The following is a 22,197-nucleotide window of genomic DNA, read 5'->3' on the forward strand; positions in this document are numbered from 1 at the left end:
TGTTGGGATTCTGAGATTCAAGATCGATGGTCGTTTTGCAAACACAAGAGCCACATTAGTAAAAGAAAAATATCTTTACTACAAAACAAAATAAAGCATGGGTAAGGTACTTTGGATAAAAGAAATAAAATGAAAAGCTTACATACTTGCAGTTACTTTCAGTACTAAATGCTAAGAGCTACATCTGTCTAACTATCTTTCGACTTCTAGAGGGGAGCTTCCTGTCTGTTTCACACAAAGAGCCATAAAGCTTGTGAATACATGAATGCTAGATCAAAGCATTTCCACAAACACGTTGTTAGCTGACCAATACAAAGGTTACAGATCACTTCATTAGAGTAAACAACTCCCACAAACTTTTCCACTGTAGAATACAGTATGTAACGTAACATCCTGTTTCCTAACAAACAACACTTAACTCTGTAATGACTGAAGTGCAAGCAACTTGAAACTCCAACAGGACATAGAAGGGATAAGCTCTTTCCTCTCCTTCCACATTAATTCAGTCCTTCCATATAACTGAGGGTTCTGATGGAAGGTGGGAGAGGAGGTTGCCAACTGGCCTGGAGGGGAAATGTGCAGTCGCTTAAACAGGAGTTTAATGGGTGTTATTTACCATCCAGCCCAGGCACGCCATCAAACCATCACGCAAATTGGGCCCCCATGTGGGAGTATAGTACATTCACAGTGGGGGCCTGTGTGTGTAAGTAACACACAAGCACATGCCTTTTCCTACACAAAGGTATAATTTCAGGGCTCCTTTTGTTGCAGGAACTCCTTTGCATATTAAGGGACACACTCCTAGTGTAGCCAATCCTCCAGGAGCTTACAGAGATCTTCTTACAGGGGCTGCTGTAAGCTCTTGGAGGATTGGCTACATTAGGGGTGGGTCGCCTAATATGCAAAGGAGTTCCTGCTACAATAAGAGCCCTGCGTCTCTTCTCATGCCAATTTGCCGCATCTCCAAGTGATTGTCGTCTGCCATGGCCAAACAGTTCCATGCAGTACATCGCCAACCCCAGCTTTTAAAAAAGGATGCACCAGGTGCCAATCAGCGGATCAGCAGGGGGTACTTACCTCGAGAAAGAGAAAGGCCCAGGCCTCCTCGCCAGCATTGCACAGGAAGTGATGTCATCGCAGGGCTCTTTTTGTAGTAGGAACTCCTTTGCATAATTAGGCGACACACCCCTAATGTAGCCAATCCTCCAAGAGCTTACAGAGCTCTTCTTACAGGGGCTACTGTAAGCTCTTGGAGGATTGGCTACATTAGGGTGTGTGTTGCCTAATATGCAAAGGAGTTCCTGCTACAAAAAGAGCCCTGCGTTTTTCTCACTAGTTGGGTCCAGCTATTCGTATAAGAACTGGATCAATGTTGTTTTCCTGCCTATGTTTATTCTTGGACATACACACATTTCCCATTTCTTTTTGTTTTCATTTGCGGGAGGGTGGGAATGGGGAACATGTAACTCTTATGTCTAACCTACAAGGCAGCTTTGATTTGTTTCGTGGATTTTAAGGAGCCCTCGAGCACACACCACTTGTCTGAAAAGTCACAACATCTGGGACGCAAGGAATCGTCTTTTGTTTGATTAACACTTGTCTTCTCCATTTTGCCGGCCTCCTTCACCTTCGTGTTCCAGCATGTCTATAAAAGAATCTATTAAAACAATGTTAATGGAGTTTGTTTCTTCCACAGCGGACAAAACCAAAGAGGGAGTTGTGCAGAGCGTCACTTCAGGTAAGAGCACAGTTCACTCCAAGGTTGATGAGTTCCAACGTACAGCTAGGTTTTCCTTGCTCAAAAGATTCTTCCTAAATCTACAAAATTTGAGCCCAGTTGCACCTGAAAGACCAACAACATTTTCCAGGGTATAAGCTTTCAGGAGTCAAAGTTCACTTCATCCAAGTTTGTGCTACTACTACAGACTAACATGGCTACCCATCTGAAGCTGTCTCCTAAATTTGGCTTCACTAGTGTTAAGTCGCCCACTTAACAGAATAGTCGCATTGAAGCTGTTCCACTTTTAAACTCTCCCGGCTAATGTAGCCACGCCCTATTGTACAATATCAATCTATGAGGTTGTAGAGTTAAGGTCCAATCACATTAGTTCCCGCTGAAGGAGCTTGCTGGTACTTGATTGGCTGGTTCTTCCTGGGTTACCAATATGATTGGAGGGATTTGGATCCTAGCCCAGGATGAAGCTTCACATGGTGTTTCAATAGGGTGATTCACATACAGTTTGCCTTGCATTGAATACACCACAACTAGCTTCCCGACACAAGCTCTAGGTAGGATTCTCATTTTTTAAAATCTCTATAGCAGAGGTGTGAAACATGCAACCCGGGGGCCGGATGAGGCCCCCGGAAAGCTTCTATCAGGCCTGCAGTAGAATTGGCTGTTTTCTGCTGCTGCTTCCAGTTCTGCTGCTGCTTCATCATAGGTTTGCAGCTTACAGTTACACACCTGAACAGCATACTCAAGATTGCAACAGCACAGACATTTTGATGCAGTAATTCAGAGCAAGAGATGTCAGTTATCAGACACTGTTAAATAAACAAAATATTGCAAGAGTGCCGATGTTTTAAGCATGTTTTTATTTTAAGTTTAAAAAAAACCCTTTGTGTTTGTGACCTTTCTAAAGTTGATATCTCCGCTACCTGGCGTTACATTTCATGACACACATGGCCCGGCCCAACAAGGTCTCATTTATGTCAGATCCGGCCCTCATAACAAATGAGTTCGACACCCCTGCTCTATAGTCTTTTGGAACTGGTGAGATAACATTACATGTTGGTCCATAGCACAGAATCGTACGTGTGCTAAGCTATACTATAATCTAGTTTAAGTGTCATTTTTGTGATTGTTTCCCCCAAACAATTTAAGAGGGGAGACCAGCACAGAGGGAAAGTAACATAGAAGCACTGAGCTAGAAGGAACCTCAAGGACCATCTTGTCCAACCTCCCGCACAATGCAAGAAATTCAGAAGCACCTCCCACCCACCCCCATTTTATTACTTCCCTTTATTATGGCTTCTTCCAGTTGGAAGGGTTTTTTTCTCCTTGGCATTCAAACTGGAGTGGGATTTTTTTTTGAGACACTCCACCCATGCTTCTTCTATCATGTCCTGTGGCTTCCAGAGGTTTGTTCTAATGTTTCTCCAACTCCAGGAGAGATGGGAGTCAAAGCAGGTCTGCCCACACGTGCACAGAAAAGTACAGATTTCCAGAACTCCCCACCCACATCCAGGTATATCACTAGAACAGTAAATCAGCAAGAATCCCTCTGGTGGTCCAGATGGTGGGAAATGGTGAATGTGAGGAGATAACAGATAAAAACAGTGAATCACCAAAGAGGAATCATCCCTGTGTGGAAGCACCCTAAGAAATGCTTAAAAATGAGGCTGTTGTAATAGCTGTAGCTTAAACCTTGTCGATTGTTTATGGTGGTAGTCTTCTAAGAAAGGCAGGAAGAAAGAGAGAAGGTTTCGCCTTGACTTGTAACTCTTTTTATTTCTGTTAAAACCCTTAGTTGCGGAAAAGACCAAAGAGCAGGCCAATCTGGTGGGCGAATCTGTGGTATCCAGCGTCAACACGGTGGCAAAACAGACTGTAGAAGGAGCAGAGACTGTTGTAGCCAGCACTGGGGTTGTTAAAAGGGTGAGTGCACTCTTCCAGCATTGCCACATGCTTAAAGGACCAAATTACACATTACCTCAGCAAACACATCTTCCCAGCCTGTGTGTTAGTGTCATCCAGCAAACATGCTTTTGGCTGCGGTCACACGGAGCATTAGGCACGCTAGAGGGACGGAAGATAGGCGGATTTTCTGGGTGCGATCTCACCGCCAAATCTGGGAAGCATAGAGCTCCCGTGGTGAACCCGAGGCTTCCCGCTGGAGATGGGCGGTTAAAAACTAGTACCTCGGAGGTACTAGTTTCCGGCAAGGGCGGGCATCTGATTGCGTTTCCGGTGGTAGTTCCGGCGCCTGCCCATGCCCCCTCATATAAAGGTTTTTTCTTTTCAACTGTCCATGGGATGCGCACAAACACCTAACGGGGCATGCGCACACTTTGGTGTCCGAAAAAAACACCCATTTGCCATGCTGCTTCTTTGCCGCGGCGCAGGATTGTGGTGTGCTCGGCACCTCCCCCCTTCCACGGGACCTCCATGGGACCTCCATGGGACCTCCACGGTATGTCTGCTGGCGCAACCACGTGTTATTTTGCCCCGGGGCAAACAGCCACACTTCCCCCCCGCATTTTCCTGCCCGTGTGACCCAGGCCTTTGTGTGTTTGGGAACATTTGCTGGGGAGAATCTGTGAGTGGAAGGGGGGTACTGTTATATTGAGTTTTTCTGCATTTCTCATTTTTCTTTGCTCTGCCTATGGTTTTCACCCTCTAGTGGTCAATTCAATATCAGACCACTTTATGTCTGGCATAAAAACCTGCAGTTTAGATCTCCAGGGAGATATGCTGGACATAAACCGCTGTAATATTAAATTGACCACTAGGGGATCAAAACACATGCGGAGCAGAACCTTCCCCCAAAAAGAAACAGGAACTTACAAGCAAGGGAAATGGGGATGCGGAGAAGGCCATTAAGTAATTTTTATCTGAGAACAACTGTGGAGAGAGTACATAATACATATATCAAATACATAATACTTGACTCCTTCTTGCAAATTTCCCCCCTTTTCTCCTTGCCCTCAGCAAGGTTTATTTCCAGTCTATAAGCCAAGGGTGTGTGGGAGGAATGGGAGAGAAATAAGGTTACATGGTCCTACACATCCTTTCTTACCTACAAATGCCTCTCACTCCTCATCCATGTTATCAAGCAAACACTGGTTTGCCTCATAACACGTCGCTTATAACTTGAGTTATAACGCATGTTCTTCTGTCCTGAGTCTCCAAGAAAACATGGTTTCTTTCTTGGCTGCAATCTTCTTTAGAAGAAATTCTTGTGGTGGTGGGGGAGGGACATAGTGTTCTGCTGTCTGGTCTTTCAGTAATGTAAAGCACTTCTCAAAACCAATTTCTAGTATTTTGTTGATTATAAGTAGCATATACCTAACCGAGCTGTTGCCTTGGAAGAAGCCTGATTTATATTTCATTGCCTGAATCCTATAGCTCAGTGAACTTCTGACGGTCAGGGAATGCCTTTCGCGTCAAGTTTTGTGGTGAAGAACACCTGGCATTGGATTCCAGTATGCTCCTCAGGTGTCTAAGGCATACTATTTGTCCATGTTGGATGCTGACTGAGCTTGGCTCAGTGGCCCTGGATAGCTCCCTACACAAATTGACAGTAGACGCTAGAATGTGCTCCGTGGATCCCATTGCAGAGGAAGATTAGGAAGTTCATGTGGTGCATTGGCAAGAAGAGTGTCCAGCTAGGAGACCTGGCTTCAAATCTTTACTCCGCCGTGAAGTTCACTGAATGACCCTGGGCCAATCACCTGCTCTCAGCCGAATGTAAGTCCCAGGGTTGCCGTGAGGATAAAATGGAGGGTGGTAAACAGTGTGGTACCGCAGGGATCAGTATGTGGTCCAAAGCTTTTTAACTTGTTCATTAATGATTTGGAGTTGGGAGTAAGCAGTGAAGTGGCTAAATTTGCGGATGATACGAAGTTGTTCAGGGTGGTGAAAACCAGTGAGGATTGTGAGGCACTCCAAAGGGATCTGTCAAGGATGGGCAAGTGGGTGTCGACATGGCAAATGGGGTTCAATGTGGCCAAGTGCAAGGTGATGCACATTGGAGCCAAAAATCCTAAATATAAATACACATTGATGGGGTCTGAACTGGCAGAGACTGATCAAGAGAGAGATCTTGGAGTCGTAGTAGATAACTCACTGAAAATGTCGAGATAGTGTGTGACTGCAATAAAAAAGGCCAATGCTATGCTGGGGATTATTAGGAGGGTATTGAAAACAGATCAGTCAATATCATAATGCCCCTATATAAATCAATCGTGCGACCTCATTTGGAATACTGTGTGCAGTTCTGATCACCACACCTTATTATAGCTTTGGAAAAAGTGCAGAAAAGGGCAACTCGAATGATAAAAGGGTTGGAACACTTTCCCTATGAGGAAAGGTTAAAGCGCTTAGGGCTCTTTAGCTTGGAGAAACGATGACTGAGGGGTGACATGATTGAGGTTTATAAGATGATACATGGGATAGAGCAGGTAGAGAAAGAGGTACTTTTCTCCCTTTCTCCCAATACAAGAACTCGTGGGCACTCAATGAAATTGCTGAGCAGTCAGGTTAGAACGGATAAAAGGAAGTACTTCTTCACCCAAAGAGTGATTAACACATGGAATTCACTGCCACAGGAAGTGGTGGCAGCTACAAGCATGGACGGCTTCAAAAGGGAATTAGATAAGCATATGGAGCAGAGGTCCATCAGTGGCTATTAGCCACAAGGTATAGCTAGGGGCTCTGGGGCAAGTGATGCTCTGTCTTCTTGGTGCTTGGGGGGGGTCAACAGTGGGAGGGCTTCTAATGTCCTGGCCCCACTGGTGATGGCACCTGGTATTTTTGGCCACTATGTGACAGAGTGTTGGACTGGATGGGCCTTTGGCCTGATCCAACATTGGCTTCTCTTATGTTCTTATGTTTCCCAGCCGTGGAAACGGCAGCTGGAACATCTACAGGGTCAAGCATAAGATAGCACACAGTAGCTGAGCAGGATAGACCTGAGAACGAGAGAGAGGGTACCCCTCCACGTTCCAGAACTATGACAGGGCTACCTGACAGGGGCCTATTTGAACCTCCCTCTGACTCCCTTTCTGCGGGTGAAAATGGTGCCGGAGGGAAGCCTGCAGCCCCTCCCCCCCCTTGCAGGTTTCGGAGCAGTGCAGAACAACACAACGCTTTCAATGTAAGTTACACAGATACACAGTGTGGCAATGAGTTGGGCTGGGCAACCGTGTCCTCCTGACTAGTGTCGCGTGTATTCGGGCACTGAATGTGTCCTATAGTTTAATTGCTTATTGAAACACAACCAACCTACCGACTGAATTCTGCTGATTATGTGCATCGGTTGCATGTTAACATGCCTCTAATGTTCGGGGATGTTTTTAGCTTTGCAAACACAACAAATACTAGTGTACCTTTGTAAAGACCCTACTTGTGTGAACCACATGCCTATAAGAAAAGTCAATACGAATCGCAACTCATTTTAAACGGTTTTTTTTTTTTTTTAGTTGACAGATCCATAAGATTTTTGCCATTTCTGGGCTTACTTGTTTTTTCAGGGTTCATCTTGATAAAAGCCAGATATTCTTACTTATATATTGATTATATATTGAGCCAATTTGGTGTAGTGGTTAAGTGCGTGGACTCTAATCTGGGAGAACCGGGTTTGAGTCCCCACTCCTCCACTCGCACCTGCTGGATAACCTTGGGCAAGCCATAGTTCTGGCACAGCTGTTCTTGAAAAAAGAGCCGTTTCTGTCAGAGCTCTCTCTCAGCCCCACCTACCTCACAGGGTAGGGGAAGGAGAGTTTGTAAGCCACTCTGAGACTCCTTTGGGTAGTGAAGGGCGGGGTATAAATCCAATCTCTTCTTCTTCTTCTTCTTAAACCAAGTTTATTTCCACATTTAAATGGAAGACATACTAGATGAGGAAAGGGAAACCCAACAGATGAAAGAAAGATTGTGAGGCTTCTTCAACCTGATAAAAATGCAATCTGAGTGCCAGTGTGGTGTGATGGTTAAGGTGTCAGGCTAGGAGCTTGGAGGCCCAGCTTTAAATCCCTACTCTGCTATGGAAATTTGCTGGGTGACCTTTGTCCAGTCACCCATTCACAGCCTAACCTACTTCAAGCAGTTGTTGTGAGGATAAAATGAAGGAAAGGAGAATGTTGTAATCTGGTTTGGCTCCCCGCTGGGGAGAAAACTGGGGTATGAATGAACAAAATGAAGAAAATAAATACAATTGCAGGCTCACGCCGCGCAATGTTCCCTCTAAGCTGTGGAGTCTTGTGAGCAAAACTTCTACTTTGTGAGCTTCTGGCTTTAAAGTTGTGAGCAAGCGAGTTGGCTACTGCATACATTAGTTTGCTCTGGAGCCATCCTTCCTGAGCTGAGACATAAATGTGTGAGCCAGAGGCTAAAAAACTGTGAGCTAACTCACACTCACTCAGCTTAGAGGGAACACTGCTCACGCGGCCTCAATTTGCCCCACGGCCTGGGCAGGGAAGAGAGAGAGAGAGTGTGTTTAACCCTTCAACCTCCACTTGGTTTCATGATTCAAAACAGAGCTCCCTGCTGTTTCACTAGCATTTAAAGGAGAAGGGGGGGTGTTCTAAAGAACACGGGCCTTTCTCCTTTAAAGTGCTAACAGCAGAGCAGGAAGGAGCCATTCAGAAAGTAAAACCAAAGGGTAGTTGGGTTTGGCAACTGCCTGGAGAGAAAAAAATGTTCTGTCCTTTTAATAGAGGCTTAATGGATGTTACATCCCAGGTGATGCTATTTACCTCCATGCCATGAAGAGCTCCCGCAGACTATGTTTACACATTTATTATCAAATTTATCACGTTTAGTATAATTTATTATCAAATGATCAAACGTTAATCCTTTATTAAAAGGACAGGACATTTTTCTCTAGGCTTGTGGGGCAAACGTAGTGGTATTTGAAGAGTGAAACTCCTGCTTTCCCCCCTGCACAGCCCCAAGGCAAAGTGAGGCTGCATGATCCTGCCATTTGCACTTGATGGGTGGGGAATGAGAGGCATGATTTTCATCTGCCTGAACCCTGGGCACACTACAGATTCTGGCCCACTTAGCTCTCAGATGTGTTAGTGCTTCCCAAATGTTTGACTGAAGACCTCTGTAAAGGTAAAGATAAAGGTTCCCTTGCTCGAAAGCCAGTCTAGTCCGACTCTAGGGTTGCTGTGCTCATCTCTGTTTCAAAGCCGAAGAGCCAGCGCTGTCCGAAGACGTTTCCGTGGTCATGTGGCCGGCATGACTAAACACCAAGGCGCATGGAATGCTGTTCCCTTCCCACCGAAGTGGTACCTATTTATCTACTTGCAATTTCTTGCTTTCGAACTGCTAAGTTGGCAGGAGCTGGAACTAGAGACGGGAGCTCACTCCGTCATGTGGCACACTCAGGTCTCGAATTGCTGAACTACCGACCTTCCACAGCCCGCAGTTCAGCGTCTTAACCACTTGAGCCACCACAGCTCCTGAAGACCTCTGTAGAAGAGGGGAAATGTGTGCACACCGTGAACAACGACTTGGCATGGATAGCCTGGCCTAGCCCCATCTCATCAGATCTTGGAAGCTAAGCAGGGTCAGCCATGGCAAATATTTGGATGGGAGACTTCCAAGGAATACCAGCGTCATGATGCAAACCACCTCTGAATGGCTCTTGCCTTGAAAACCTTATGGGGGGTTCATCATGTCATCTGCAACTTGATAATACTTCCAACCACAATTGTGAACAATAATGACTCGACTAGAAGAAAGAAGGAGAAGGAGAAGAGATTGGATTTATACCCCGCCTTCACTCGGATTCTCAGAGTCGCTTACAATCTCCTTTTCCCTTCCCCACCCCACAACAGACACCGTGTGAGGTAGACGGGGCTGAGAGAGCTCTTTCGAGGACTGCCCCTGAGAGAACAGGACTGAAAGAACTTGTAACTGACTGTCAGGTTCAACAGCAAGTAAATCTCCACACACATTTCCAGGGAAGCGTTATGCTTTATTAGACTACAAGTCTCTTACCATGTCCACAAGATTATGGTTAGGAATGACCCTGGGGCGGAAACATCCCTACATATAGCAGGATGAGGCAAATGGCTAAGTAAATGAAATCCGAGTGTGCGCGTGGGAATTGTCCCAGCGGGAGGTTACATAATAAGCGGGAGAGTCTCAGTGCCCCATGAGAGCCGAAAAATTCACACCTGCGGTGGAACACAAGCCCTCCCCCCGTCACAAGGTCAGACAGATAACACAGTCTGGCAGCACTGGTTCTCACGGTCTCCCTATCGCTGTTTACGGCAAGCGGCAGAGCAGCGAGCAAGCTATGAGGCATGCGCCGTAGCGCCAGGAGCAGAGAAGGGAACAAGCAAAACATGGCAGCTAGCTGACATCCTGCCCCCTCAAAAGCACATCAACCACTTCCCGGAGCTGACGGGAGACCTCCCAGTTTCTCCGGGAACCGGACATATAACTTCCGCAGGAGATTAGGGACCCGTACATCTTTACCCGCCACCCACTCCCGATGCTGGGGACCCCAATGCACCCATTCCACCAGATAATACAATTGTCCACGTTTCACTTTAGAGTCCAGAATGTCGGATATTTCATAATGTTCCTCACCCTCCACCAGGATAGGAGGGGGCACTGTTGGTTCCGGGCGCCATGGATTAGTTGCAGGACAGGGCCTCAATAAACTGAAATGGAAAATCGGATGGACATTCTTTCTTAGGCAAGTCCAATTCTACCGTCACATCATTAATCAACCTTACAACTTTAATTTAAACGGCCCAATGTATTTCCATGCCAGCTTCCGACAAGACTGGGAAAGTCGCAGATCTTTTGTAGACACATATACAGAATCCCCAGGGTGCAGAACCCAACCCTCCACCCTTTTCTTGTCAGCCTGATATTTGTAGGCGGCTTTGGCCATGTCCAAGGTTTTGCAGATTTTCCGGCCACGCCTCCCTCAATGTGGTACTCCATTCGGACGCCTCCCCCCCTGACCCCGGTGTTGAAGTCAGAAAGGGGATCGGGGGACTGTCATAACCAAGAGCAGCTTTGAACGGTGAAAGCCCGTAGATGCGTGGTGAGCATTGTTATAATAGAATTCAGCAAGAATTCACAAGGTCAGACAGATAACACAGTCTGGCAGCACCGGTTCTCACGGTCTCCCTATCGCTGTTTACGGCAAACGGCAGAGCAGCGAGCAAGCTATGAGGCATGCGCCGTAGTGCCAGGAGCAGAGAAGGGAACAAGCAAAACACGGCAGCTAGCTGACACTGACCCAAGGTCACACCAGCAGCTGCGAGTGGAGGAGTGGGGAATCAAACCTGGTTCTCCAAGATTAGAGTCCGCGCACTTAACCAGTACACCAAACTGGCACGCTTCATAGTTTGGCAGAGATACAAAAGTAGTCTGATAGAGCCATCCTTGGCCTGGGTACATGTGCTCGCTTTCTACGTGTAGCCAAAGCGACTTTTTGTGTGCTCATTTTCTACATGTAGCCAAAGTTACTCTCCCCCCCCCCCAAGTGAATCTATCCACTGAAGTGAACTGGAAAAACAGGATATGAATGCATTGAATAAATAATATATTGCGGCTAACTTAGAAGTTGTTAGGGATGCATGGCCAGCTCCAAGAACCTCTGTGTTTCATATCTTCTCTTTCGCCAATGAGGTCTGGCAAAAGAAGGCAGGCAGAGTGGCTTGAAAGACTGGGAAATACACAGTGAAGAAGAGAAGAAGAAGAGATTGGATTTACACCCCGCCCTTCACTACCCAAGGGAGTCTCAGAGTGGTTTACAAACTCCTTTCCCTTCCCCTCCCCACAACAGATACCCTGTGAGGTAGGCGGGGCTGAGAGAGCTCTGACAGAAACTGCTCTTTTTCAACAACAGCTCTTATCAGGACTACGGCTTGCCCAAGGTCATCCAGCAGGTGCAAGTGGAGGAGTGTGGAATCAAACTCGGTTCTCCCAGATTAGAGTCCGAGCACTTAACCACTACACCAAACAGTGCCGTCCTAAGGACGGTTACACCTTTCTAAGTCCACTGAAATGAATGCTCTAAGAAAGATGTACCCATGTTCAGGATTGCGCTTTGAGTTCTTGTGAGGAAAGAAGATGATTCAGCTTTTGTTGCCAGTACTGTATTGAAGAGACCAGGAACTCTTCAGCCCGAAAACGAGGGGGCAGCATATATTTAAACAGATGCGGAGTTTAATAGTGCAGAGCTCTCTCAGCCCTGCCTACCTCACAGGGTGTCTGTCGTGGGGAGGGGGAGGAGTTTGTAAGCCGCTCTGAGACTCCTTTGGGGAGTGAAGGGCGGGGTATAAATCCAATCTCTTCTTCTTCTTCTTCTTCCCAGCCAGTAGCCAAAAAGAAAATAGAGGCTTCGGGGGGTGGGCTCTCTGGCACTGTACCCCACTGAGGCCCCTGTCCTCCTTTGGGGAGTGAAGGGCGGGATATAAATCCAATCTCTTCTTCTTCTTCTACCTCCCAGGGTGTCTGTTGTGGGGAGGGGAAGGGAAAGGAGTTTGTAAGCCGCTCTGGGACTCCTTTGGGGAATTAAGGGTAGGGTATAAATCCAATCCTCCTCCTCCTCCTCCTCCTCCTCCTCCTCCTCCTCCTTCTTCTTCTTCTTCTTCTTCTTCTTCTTCTTCTTCTTCTTCTTCTTCTTCTTCTACCTCACAGGGTGTCTGTTGTGGGGAGGGGAAGGGAAAGGGGTTTGTCAGCCACTCTGAGACTCCCTTGGGGAGTGAAGGGCGGGTTATAAATCCAATCTCTTCTTCTTCTTCTTCTTCTTCTTCTTCTTCTTCTTCTTTCTTCTTCTTCTTCTTCTTCTTCTTCTTCTTCTTCTTCCCAGCCAGTAGCCAAAAAGAAAATAGAGGCTTTGGGGGGGGGCTCTCTGGCACTGTACCCCACTGAGGCCCCGGTCCTCCCCAGGCTCCACCCCCAAATCTCCAGGTATTTCCCCACCGGACCTGGCGACCGATGTGTGCACTCAGTGTTCATAGTGGCCTTCCCACCCCCCACCCCAGCATCTCGACGAAAGGGGGGGCGGCTCTATCAGATACCTCTCCCCATTCTGCTCGTGCTCAGAAGTTAAACAAGCTGGCTTCGCCTTTGCTCAGAACGAGCATCGAGGTTTGCATCTGGGCGAGGCAGCGCTAAACTTGCTGCATTGCAGGCACTGGCCACATGATCCCGAGGAGCTCATCGTGGCCGCTAAATTGATAAGTGAGCCCCTGAGCCTGCCAGTGCTGGACACATCCCACCCCTCCCCGCAGCTAATCACGTTACCCTCATCTGACTGTTTCGCTCCCCTTCGGTTCAGATTTATCAAAGCCGAAGCAAACGAGCAGGGCATTATCGCAAGCACAGCACCGAGAACACCACCGAGGGGTGTCTCGTGAAGTACAGCGAAAGAACCATGGCTAATCGTGTGGGTTTGTTTTCTCACCACCCTAAGGGAAAATTGGCTCTGGTTTTATGCGTGGCTAGGGGAAAGGAGGCCCCGTATCTATAATCTCGAGGTAAAAAGGTAAAGGTAAAGGTTCCCCTTGCTCGAACGCCAGCCGAGTCCGACTCTAGGGTTGCGGTGCTCATCTCCGTTTCAAAGCCGAAGAGCCAGCGCTGTCCGAAGACGTTTTCGTGGTCATGTGGCCGGCATGACTAAACACCAAGGCCCACGGAACGCTGTTACCTTCCCACCGAAGTGGTACCTATTTATCTACTTGCAATTTCTTGCTTTCGAACTGCTAGGTTGGCAGGAGCTGGAACTAAAGATGGGAACTCACTCCGTCATGTGGCAACTCAAGTCTCAAACTGCTGAACTACTGACTTCCACAGCCTGCAGTTCAGCGTCTTAACCACTTTTTTTACGCCAGACCGGATATCATGAAACAGATGACACTGGAAAACAACAGAGACATTTAGTTGAAAAGGATAAAGCTGCCTGGTGTGTGTGAGAGAGCCAGTTTGGTGCAGTGGTTAGGAGCACGGACTCTAATCTGGGAGAACCGGGTTTGATTCCCCACTCCTCCACGTGCAGCTGCTGGTGTGACCTTGGGTCAGTCACGAGTTCTTTCAGATCTGTTCTCTTAAGAGCAGTCCTCGAAAGAGCTCTCTCAGTCCCACCTACCTCACAGGGTGTCTGTTGTGGGGAGGGAAGGGGAAAAGGAGATTGTAAGCCGCTCTGAGACTCCTTTGGGTAGTGAAGGGCAGGGTATAAATCCAATTTCTTCTTCTTCTGTGTAAAGTGCCGTCAAGTCGCAGCCGACTTCTAGCAACCCCAGCCAGGGGCTTTCAAGGGAACTGAGAAGCAGACGCCATTTCCCATGGCCTTCCTCTGCAGAGCCTTCCATGGTTAACCTCCCTTGCAAGCACTGACCCTGCTCAGCTTCTGAGATCTGATGAGAACAGGCTATGCCATGCCATCTTCCCTCCCTCTGTTTCCCCCCATGGCTCAGTGGTAGAACATCAGTGGCAGAGCCTGTAATGTATTCAATAGCTGCCATTGAATGCATGATGTACGTGAAACATCTAATTGACTTGCCATGTTGAGCTTCCTCCTGGGCTAGGATCCAAATCCATCCGATCGCATTGCTAGCCCAGGAAGCACCTAGCCAATCACTTTACAGCAAGCTCCCTGAGCGGGAACGTCCATGATTGGTCCTTATGTGAACAACCGTATTCGTTGGTATTTGTACAGTGGGTGTGGCTACATTAGCCGGGAGAGTTTAAAAGCAGGACAACTGCAATGTAGAAGCTGAACTGTTCTGTTCCGGCTATCAGATGTTGATCCGTGTTGGAGTTGTGTTCGAGTTGAAGAATAAAGCTGTGTTCTTGCTGAATCACTCTCCGACTGCTTTGTTAAGCGAGCGACTTAACAGAGCCCCTGCTCCATGGCTCAGGGGCAGAGCATCTGCTTGGCATCCAGAAGGTCCCAGGTTCAATCCCCAGCCGCATCTCCAGTTTAAAAGGATCGGGTAGTAAATGACGTGAAGGACCTCCGCCCAAGACCCTGAAGAGCGGCTTCCAGTCTGAGTAGACAATACTGATTTTGATGGGCCCAGGGTCTGATCCAGTATGATGAGATCACGATGGCCTGAACTATCCCATTATATCTTTAACTGAGAGAGAGGGGCAGGGTTGTGGCTCAATGACAGGGCATCCGCTTGGGATGCAGAAGGCCCCAGGTTCAGTCCCTGGCATTGCCAGTCCAAAACGATCAAGTCACAGGTGATGCTGAGAAACCTCCACCTGAGATCCCGAAGAGCTGCTGCCAGTCAGGGTGGACAATACTCACCTTGACAGACGCAGTAGAAGGCAGCTTCATATGTCAAAAATGCAACATCCGCAGACTCCACTGCCCTGACTTCCTATCCAAATAGTACATACTGGCAGGGGTCATTTCGTAGAAAAAGAGGTGCAGGAGCTCATTAGCATAACTCGTTTGCATACGCCACACCCCCTGACATCACCGGAAGTGTGTCAGAAGGCAACACCCACCGCTCAGGCTCCACTGGACTGTTTTGGATTGCTAGCTATTGCGGGGGGCGGGGGGGAACGTGCAGATCTGTCCTCGCAGAGGAGGGAGAGCTTGTACCTGAATAAAACTTGGTCTTAAAGGTGCCACTGGACTGTTTTGGATTGCTAGCTATTGGGGGGGGGGACGTGCAGATCTGCCCTCGCAGAGGAGGGAGAGCTCGTACCTGAAGGCGGGCCGGGGGTGGGGGCTCTGCAACTTACCTCTGCTTGTTGCTCCTCGTGGCCCAACTGAGGGCTGCTGGGAGCAGGGGGTGGGGCCTGTTGCACGTGCCCGCCCCCTGGGCTCCTTACTGCCGGAGCTCCGCTCCTGTGCGCTCCCGCAGGAAATGACCCCTGCATACTGGTGAAGGTGATTTGTTGCTGATCTGTGACAGCCAGGCGTCTTCATAAATCATTCCTTTTATAGGCGGCATTGCTCCCGTCTGTTTCTTAACGTGCCGGCTTCAGAAGCCAGGGCAGGGTGAAGGATTGCAGAGTAAATCAACGCAGAGTAAATCAATGGAGTAGCACACAGCAGGTGGAGTGGCCCTGGTAGGGTATTGAACATGTGACCTGTTGGCAGAGTATTAAAACATAAAGCATTAAAGGACAGTTCCATACAAATGTAAGCCATACTCTTGCCTTGTTCAAGGCTTATAATCAGTGTTTCCTCCAGGGGTCGTTTCGTAGAAAAAGAGCTAGGGGAACTCATTAGCATAACTCATTAGCATATGCCACACCCCCTGACATCAGGGGCCCGGCGGTGGACCTGCAAGGCCGGCGGGAGTGCGAGGAAGCCCCACCAAGGCCGTCCCTGGCCCCAGGCAGGCAGGGGTGGGGAGAGGTGGGGAGGAAGCAACTTACCCCCCTTCTTCTCCTGCCTCCTCCTGGCTGAATGAGGGCCGGAAGCAGGGCAGCCGGAAGCAGGGGACGGGGCTTCATCGTGTGCCCCGCCCCCACACCTCACCCGGGGGAACTGCGATCCCCCGCAATCCCCCCCAAATCGACCTCTGGTTCCCTCTAAGCTGAGTCAGTGTGAGCTAGCTCAAACTTTTTTATCCTCCAGCTCACAGATTTTCAACTTAGCTCAGAAAGGATGGCACCAGAGCAAACTGAGTTATGCAGCAGCCAAATCGCTCGCTCACAACTTTAATGCCAGCAACTCACAAAGTGGAATTTTTGCTCACAAGACTCCACAGCTTAGAGGGAGCATTGCTTATAATTCTAGGCAGACCAAACGTGTTGGGGGGGGGGAGAAATTAAAAGAAACGTCTTGATCCCGGCTGACACTTCTTCATCCTGTAATTGTGCTGGCTTCTTGCCTTCCAGTTCAGAGAGAGAAATTCTCAGAATGCTCATTTCCTGGCTTGGTTTTAAAAATAGCACGGTGAGTCAGAGATGTGAGGTCATGGGGAGGAATACGTTCTGAGGCAGAGGAGAAACAAACAGAAGGCGATGGCCAAGCCCTAGGGTTGCCAGATACGGGTTGGGAAATTCCTGGAGATTTGGGGGAGTGGAGTTTGAGGAGGGTGGGGTTTGGGGAAGGGGGGGCGGCTCAGTGGGGTATAATGCCCTAGAGACTATTTTCCATAGCAGCCATTTTCTCCAGGGGAACCAATCTCTGCCATCTGGAGATCAGTTGTACTTCTGGGTGATCTCCAGCCCCCACCTGGAGCTTGGCAACCATGCCACTCATCATACCAGCCTCTATCCTTCATGAGAGGACAGCCTAGGAAAATGGCTACTAGCCAAGGTCGCTAAAGGGAACCTCCAATCCAGAAGCAGTAAACCTCTGAATGCCCAAGATAGGGTTGCTATCCACCAGGTGAGGCCTGGATTTCTCCTAGAATGACAACCAGTCTCCAAACTAGATCCATTCCCCTGGAGGAAATGGTTGTTCTGGAGGCTAGATTCTACAGAATCACATGTCCTCGGAGCTCCCTCCCCTCCCCAAATCCCACCCTCTTTACGCTCTGCTCCAAATCGCCAGGAATTTCCAAAACCGGAGTTGGCAACCCTGCCAGGAGGTAACATCAAGGAAAGGCCTTCGTCTCTATGCCTGGTGTTTTTGTCCTCTAGGACAACTGATCGACCACTGGATGAAACAAAATGCTGGACGAGATAGGCCACGGGTCTGATCCAGCATGGTTCTTTCATGTTCTCACATTCCAGCGGCATCTGTTGATGATTGTCAAGCCAATTCAGAAACCGTTCTACTCTGCCTTGAAACCCAATGTTCATGAAACTGGCTAATTTTGCTGAGTGTACAATGCTAGGATATAGGGTTGCCAGCCTCCAGGTGGGGCCTGGAGATCTCCCGCTTCTACAACTGATCTCCAGCTGACTGAGAATCAGCTCCCATGGAGAAAAAGGCGGCTTTGGAAGGGTGGACTCCATGGCACTGTACCATGTCGAGGCCCCTCCCCTCCCCAAACCCCGCCCTTTCCCGGATCCCCCCCAAAAAAGTCTCCAGGCATTTCCCAACCCAGACCTGGCAACCCTAATAGGATACTTGAATTGTATCACAACTAGCATACATATTACAAAGAAATTATCATATATTTCAAGGCTTCTGATAGGAGAAGGGTTGCTACTCCAGGCCCCCGCCAGGGGCAGGGGATCCCCTGCTCTGGGGACCCTCCCACTGGCACTGATCAGCTGGCCGGGGGGGGGGGGAATCACAGGCAGGAAAACGAGGCCAAGTCCTGTGTTAATGGCAATGTGTCAACATCACTTCTGGCACATGCCGGAGGGGATGTCTTCACAGCACCAGCAATGCAGGGACATCCTGGTATATGGGCAAAAACTCTCTGCATCGCTGGCAACGTGGTGATGTCACTTCTGATGCGTACAGGAAGTGACATCACCACTCACTGGTGAGGCAGGCCTGGGCCTAGTTTTCCTGCTGTAAATCCCCCCACCCCGTGCCAGTTGCCAGGGGGTACCTGTAATCCTATTTTCTACCCAAGAAGGTATAAGGCAATAGTGAGCCATATGGAAAAAATACAGAGGGTTGGATCCGACCCTCATCTTGTGCTGGTGTAGAGCACTTACCCCAGTAGAAGGGGCCAGGGTGTAAGGTGGTGACAGACAGACATCGCCCTTCATTTGCTCCACAGACGCAGCTTGGACAGCAATGGAAGAGGAGCAGAATTTTCACTTATTTCCTGCTCCCATTGAAGAGCCCAAATTTATCTCCCACTTTTGTCCCCCAGAGGACTGTTTGGGGGAGCTAAGTGGGCCGGAGCAGGAGGAAGGAGTTGGGAAAAATCAGTTCCTTTGGTAAAGTTCTGCAGAAGGTTGTTTGGATGCAACACAATGTCTGGTTCCAGCTTTAAGCCAAGTCAAAGCCAGTACTGATAGTTTTAATGAAAAATCCAAGCCCAGAGCCCGGTAGGGTACCACTCCTGAGGTATTCAGCAGCAGGACTGGACATATTATGTTGTCCTCGCAAACACAGAAGGCAGAACTGGGGGCAGAATTCAGCTTCTTGAAACTCCCTGTTCCCATTTTTAAAAGCAAGCATCTAGGTCATATTTGTTAACCCTTGACATTGCATGAGACATGCCGGGGGCCTCTGGGTATGATTTCTAGGGGCCCTTTGCCTTCCCCAATGCTATCTAAAGTAGAATGAATGGTGCCGAATAAGGTCAAAATCAGGAACTCTGCTTAATCAGTGCAACTTCTGCAATTTAGAGGATTTATCTTTCCTTGGGAGAGAATTTTCAGAATTTAAAATATCTTGAGAAGCAAATTAATCTTAATCCAGGGGAAACAGATGATGAGACATATTCGAAGAAGAAGGAAGTTTCGGCAAGTTGCGACAAGGAAGGGACAAGGAAATAACACAATAGCACCGTTTCTGCTTTTGTGGTGTTGGGGGTTTGTGATGACCCGTGGCCAAAATAACAAGAATACCAACTGGCTGGAAGCGCAAGGAAGAGGAATTATGGCAGACAGGAAAAGCATCTGTGGGAACTATTGGTGGATTAATTAAAGTTGCAATCAATGGGCCAGGTTTTTACTTTCCAAGAACTGTTGCCTTTTATGTTTCCTTGGGACTCCCCTCTAGAGCACTTCATAACAGCAGAACTATGGCCCGTTCTAAAATTCAAGATTCCTTCGATGTTAATGATCCAACTGTTCTTGTGCCTACAATTAGCATGTCTCCAGTTAAGGAAGTGGAGCTGCGGTGGCTCAAGTGGTTAAGACGCTGAACTGCAGGCTGTGGAAGTCAGTAGTTCAGCAGTTCGAGACCTGAGTTGCCGCATGACGGAGTGAGCTCCCGTCTCTGGCTCCAGCTCTTGCCAACCGAGCAGTTCGAAAGCAAGAAATTGCAAGTAGATAAATAGGTTCCACTTCGGTGGGAAGGTCACAGCGTTCCGTGCACCTTGGTGTTTAGTCATGCCGGCCACATGACCACGGAAACGTCTTCGGACAGCGCTGGCTCTTCGGCTTTGAAACGGAGATGAGCACCGCAACCCTAGAGTCGGACTCGACTGGCTTTCGAGCAAGGGAACCTTTACCTTTACCTTTACAGTTAAGGAAAGTAAATTGGTGTGCCAACTGCCAACGAACCAACCACGTGGCCGTCCCAAGATGTGTTCTTGGGGCAGGTGGTTCAGAGCGTTCTGTCCCTGACGGATGTCTTGCTGGTTCCTTTAGGGTTAACCAGCTGACCAGGAAAAAAACAGACTTGCCTGCTCTTGTGCCTTTAACGCCTACCTGATCTTCTGAATTCAGTCAGGGGAACTTTTCACAGCATGAAGAACAACACCATCACCTGCTAATGCTGGGCACCTGTTGGCTAGAACAGCGGGCTGAAAGGTTGTACAGCCATATTGGCTGAAGCGAAATCCAAAGACAAGAATGAAATCCATGCCAGAACTTTCATGAGAACCGACTAAATTGGCACAAGCTTCCGAGCTCACCAGAACTCTTCATCAGGCTGGATGTTACAAAATTTTTAAAAAGACAGAATTCAGATTCACTGCCACAGGAAGTGGTGGCGGCTACAAGCATGGACGGCTTCAAAAAGGAATTAGATAGGCATATGGAGCAGAGGTCCATCAGTGGCTATTAGCCACAAGGTATAGATAGGGGCTCTGGGGCAAGTGATGCTCTGTCTTCTTGGTGCTTGGGGGGACCAACAGTGGGAGGGCTTCTAATGTCCTGGCCCCAATGGTGGACCTCCTGATGGCACCTGGTATTTTTGGCCACTGTGTGACACTGGGGGTGCGTTCAGACGGGGCATTTACAACGGTTAGGGTGCCGGTTCCAACCGGTGTACTTACGAGCGTTCACACGGCGAACATCTGCCTCCCGTCCCTAACCGTTGTAAGTCCCCTTTAAACCGTTGCACTCTGCCACTAGGTCCCAAGTGGTGGTAAACTGAGTGCAACGGTTGAAAACGGTGCACCCCGGCGTCTGATCGCTCTCCAAACGTTATACAGCCACTTCCGTGGGAAGCCTGAGGCTTCCGGCTTTCCCCCGCCATTTTTTTAAAGTCCTGGGAATCATAACGGTCTATGTAATCCAAAACATCTATGTTCCCAGGCTCTGAAGAAAAGCAAAATCCAGCAGACTAAAGCAATCCTCCTTATCTCACCACCTGCCCTTGAAGTGTTTTGCGTTTCACTAACAAGCTGCTCATTTGTGAGCATGCACTTGGGATGCTAGGCAACAACTGTCAACATATGACCTATTACAGAAAGAAAAGTAGGGTTAAGGGCACTTACAGGTTAAGCATATATACATCTGATCAAACATGGCAGCTTGCTGACACCAGCCCTCGCCTCCCCTCCCCGGGGGGCCATCCTGCTGCGGGGCTTCCCCAGCGCTTGCACCACCACCTTGCAGAGGATCGGGGAGATGGCTTTGCTTTTGCACGAGGTCTGCCTTACTTCCCCGTCCTGCCAAGTGGGCTGCCTGAAGCTCGGCGCTGCTGGTCTCCAGCGCCCTTGCCCGCCACCGACCTACCCCCACCTGCCTTCCCCCTCGGCTCCTCCCTGGCTTTGTATCTTTGAACTGAGAAAGGGGGGGGTCGCTGAGTTGCATATGTATGCGTTTTTTGGGAGAGGAGAGGGGGGAAAAGATTTGGGGTGGGGGGGAAACTGGCCCTCTGTTGAAAACCCTGTATCCAGGGAACTGGTTGCATTGGAAGAAAAAAGGAAGAGAATGGGCTTTAGGACCCCTCGGACTCCCAGCTGCCTCTGGCTGTCCCTCTCACCACTCTGTGGATGGCTGCCTATGCGCATGTTCAAACGGAGGTTTTTTTTAAAAAAACGCCGATGCCTGCTGCGTGTGAACAGGCATACAGCGATGGGCTTCGCTGTGAGGGAGGTAAGTGTGATCGCGTTTCAGCTGGCATAAACTGCACCGGTTCCAACAGGTACAGTTTATACTGGCTTAAATGCCCCGTCTGAACGCACCCAGAGTGTTGGACTGGATGGGCCTTTGGCCTGATCCAACATTGGCGTCTCTTATGTTCTTATGTTCTTAAGGGTGGAAAGCAGATTTGTCAGGTTGTGATGTTAACACAGGACTTGCACACGTCCGATCAGCGCTTAATGTCATGGCTTGAAAAATCTGCATTCCACCAGGTGCGCGTCTATTAAAGTGCCCTCAACCTGCTTCTGATTTACAGCCACTCTGTGATTGAATGACTTCCAAAACATACTATCATTAACAGCCTTGCTCAGGTCATGCAAACAGAGGGCCTTTGTGGCTTCCTTTGGTAAGTCCCTCCATCTCATGTTGGGTCTTCCTCTTTTCCTCCTGCCTTCAACTTTCCTTACCATTATTGCCTTTTAGGGCTGCCAGGTCCCCTGGGGGGGGGGTTGCCTGCTCAAAGGGCCCCCGACCCGCCGGCCCAGATCTGGCCGATGGGGGGAACCCGGACGTGATATCATGGTGGTGGTCACATCGCTCAAGTATTCGGCCTGAAAACTCTATGGTATCAT

General features: G+C 48.7%; 1 protein-coding gene across 2 annotated transcripts in view; it reads left to right on the forward strand.

The window, feature by feature from the left end:
* SNCG (synuclein gamma) overlaps window positions 1-22,197 on the forward strand; it is a 49,808-nt gene that overhangs the window by 21,522 nt on the left and 6,089 nt on the right. For both annotated transcript variants that reach the window (XM_015425660.1, XM_015425659.1), the window contains exons 2-3: window positions 1,697-1,738; window positions 3,531-3,658. In XM_015425660.1, the coding sequence (XP_015281146.1) occupies window positions 1,697-1,738; window positions 3,531-3,658 (170 nt within the window). The remainder of the gene's footprint in view (window positions 1-1,696; window positions 1,739-3,530; window positions 3,659-22,197) is intronic.

The sequence above is a fragment of the Gekko japonicus genome, unplaced genomic scaffold (assembly GCF_001447785.1).
Source record: "Gekko japonicus isolate JY-2015 unplaced genomic scaffold, Gekko_japonicus_V1.1 scaffold1137, whole genome shotgun sequence".
Lineage (NCBI taxonomy): Eukaryota > Metazoa > Chordata > Lepidosauria > Squamata > Gekkonidae > Gekko > Gekko japonicus.